At 49.4% G+C, this 2,905-nt stretch overlaps 1 protein-coding gene across 1 annotated transcript; it reads left to right on the top strand.

Moving 5' to 3' along the window:
* Positions 1-491: 491 nt before the first annotated feature.
* GLOTRDRAFT_134188 (uncharacterized protein) lies at positions 492-2,194 on the top strand (the record flags this gene model as incomplete). The annotated part of the gene is made up of 5 exons (XM_007873176.1): positions 492-605; positions 664-1,077; positions 1,132-1,392; positions 1,451-1,579; positions 1,634-2,194. 5 exons carry the CDS (start codon positions 492-494, stop codon positions 2,192-2,194), a joined length of 1,479 nt encoding a protein of 492 aa, XP_007871367.1.
* Positions 2,195-2,905: the final 711 nt, after the last annotated feature.

Here is a 2,905-nt window from a genome sequence, read left to right as displayed (position 1 = left end):
CCGTACCCGCAACTGGCATGGAATCCCGTAACCCATGCCATTCACTGACTCTCCATATGATGCAAAACCTGCCTTATGCGACACATCCGAGTGCCTAGTAATCAATCTGATGATGTCTGACCTGCGGGAGTTGATACGTCGCCGCCTGGTACAGATAACTAACCCAAGCTTGGCACAGCGTCTTCCAGAATGCGCAGATAGATTGGTGAGAGATTATTGTTATATGGGCAAGTTTAGCGCAGCTATTGACAACAACCTGAGTTTATTTACATAGGTAAAGTGACACGGGCGCCAAGATCGCCCACCTAATTGTGTTCTCTGCTGCAAGCGGCGCTCTGTATTACACGTTGCAGAGCACGAGTTATCCTGCCAGGCCATATACAAGTGTAAGCCGTACGTAAAACTTAACGCGACCCGGTACTTATGAGCAGCTTAGGATTCCGAGATTCTTACTCTCGACTCTCCTCTTTCGGAGTCCTGAAAAGGCACAGATGTCGTCCTCCAGCTCTCGGAGCGAGTCCGATGCTGAGCGATCATCCGACTCAGAAGGGAGCTGCGCGCCGCAGCATTTCACGTCTTCTACACCGCGAGATGTTCTGCTCAAGGTATGCGAATTGGACAGTGTGAGACCAATCTAAGGGGATACTGATTATCTCTCCGAAGGTATTGAAGACTAGAGAAGTGGACCTCGCAAATGCCCAAGAGTCTCTCAAGGCATGCCAATTAGAGAACGGTGCACTGAGGGATCGCATTCACACGTTGGAGGCCGAGAACGCCCGCATGTCTTCCATGGCGATGCCCGCTGGAGGGTCTAACAAGGATGTCTCGTTGGCGGTGGAGAAGTTTGGGGATGATGTCAAAGCGTGGTCACGTAAGTATTTCTGGTTGAAGGAACCGTTCATGGCCTCTGCGTTGTTCTCCCATCCTCTCCCGGACGGCAATACAGTCGACTACCGGGATGACGCTCGTTTCTCAAATGATGCAGCATTACTTAATTGCCTGGTGGCTGAGGTGGCCGACTTCCTTCCGGACCACCTTCAAGAACCGCTACGTGAGGATCAGAAGCTTGCAGCTTTGGTATGACAGGTGATCATTTCTAAGTCAGATGGTTCATTTTCTCACATCATGTAGTTTCGCAGCCATCACGCCCAAACGCGTGCTACCGCCATCAGCAATCTTCGTACGCATGGCATGCGGATCTTCGACTTCAGCCCTCAAGATAATGTTCACTCTGGCGCATTCTACTTGGGGTTCGATCGGGCCAAACTTCAAATTTTCCAGTCATTCTTGAAGTGGCAAGGTCGGACGTCGTATCGTGCGATGGCGCCGATTCTGTACCCCAACAAAATCAAGGATGACGCACAGATCTTTCGTAATCCTATCTTATACCGTGTATGTACTCGCTCATTGAGATAACATTCATCATGAATGCTAATCGACGTTGAATAAGGCCGGGAAGGTGCTTCTCCTTGGGCCAACATCCCTCGATGAAACATCAAGGGCTGGAAAGAAAAGTAAGGTGAAGACCCTAGGCATCAATAGTGTCGAAGAAGGCACGATCGCTATGATCGCAACTCTCGTGAGTAGATGGCGCGTTCGCTGTGAACGAGTCCATCTGATGACATCCTGACAGGTGATATTTGTACTGTCACCTGACCGAACCTTTCCGACAGAAGGCAAAGGCGCCGTATCTGGGATTGACTACCAGGTGTTCTTCAATAACTACAAGCGCATTCTTCTGAGCACGCGAGAATCTCAGTCTACAAAGGAAACTATGGCCCTCTACAATTTGAACATCTTTGGATCTGCGCGTGGTGCCTCGGGTCTCTCAGGCGACCCTCTCTCGGGTAATGAGAGTGATGTCGAAGAGATAGAACAGCTCTTGGAGAGAGCTCGGCTTCAAGGTTCCCTCGAGGATGAGGGCGCTGCAGGGAGGTCCAAGAGCTTGTCTGCTGCTGCACCGGAAGCTAATGATTGCCCCATTTCAGCTACAGCTTCAGTGCAGCAGGATTCGGGAAGGTCAGATGACAACCACGCTGCGCCAGTGTCAATTGCGCAGGCCAGGACTGTATCCTATGCAGTGTCTTCGGACACGGCCCGCTCATCTTCAAAGAAGGTCAGAGCCCCTCGTAAAGGCAAGGACAAGGTGGCGGTGGTGGAGACGGCGGCACGGAGGAGTGGACGTAAGAAGTAGGCTACGTACTGGGTACTGTGATGCATTATTTCGTCTCACTATTGCCCTTGTCGCAACTTGTAGACAAGGTATCTATAGTCCTAGGGGGCTATACAGCGAATATATTACGTTTAGTTTCCTTCGAGCCATAGCTCCGCTGGCGGAACGGTTATATTGTCTGTTATATTATAAGTTTCTTCCGTTAATAACTCTAGGTCGCTGGTTCGATTCCTGGGATGCCCTTGATTAACAAGTAGAAACCATAGAATAGTAAATTATTTTGTCTACTCCTTAATTTGACATGGCCTCCGTTGTAATGTCACGTCAATTATTTTTAGAGCATTGGCATGCCATAATATTTCGGCGCTCCGTCTGTCTTATTACTGAGGGACCCGTCATCCTGATCTCATAAACATAGCATTGGCCTGATCCTCATTGCATTAAAATCGAGATTCTAATCGAGATTCTCATTCCTCGCTTCAATAGGAATGGATTATATTACCGGACCCAGATTCCGCTATATAATCCGATTATAATGAGATATAATCCATGACGGAAATCTCCGACAAATGAAACACGTACTTACGCTGCAGGAACGCCTGAGGACAATTGTCAATGCAGAGGACTGTCTGAGGACGTGGATGGGTTCAAAGTCAAAGGACCAGCACCGTGGCAGACAAACGAGGTCCCCATGGCTCTGAAGAGGTAATGCATGCCCTGTCGCGGGCCACC

Source organism: Gloeophyllum trabeum, assembly GCF_000344685.1.
Source record: "Gloeophyllum trabeum ATCC 11539 unplaced genomic scaffold GLOTRscaffold_00039, whole genome shotgun sequence".
NCBI classification, from domain to species: Eukaryota; Fungi; Basidiomycota; class Agaricomycetes; order Gloeophyllales; family Gloeophyllaceae; genus Gloeophyllum; species Gloeophyllum trabeum.
Note: the sequence above shows the minus strand (reverse complement) of the source record. Positions and strands in the feature narration are given on the sequence as shown.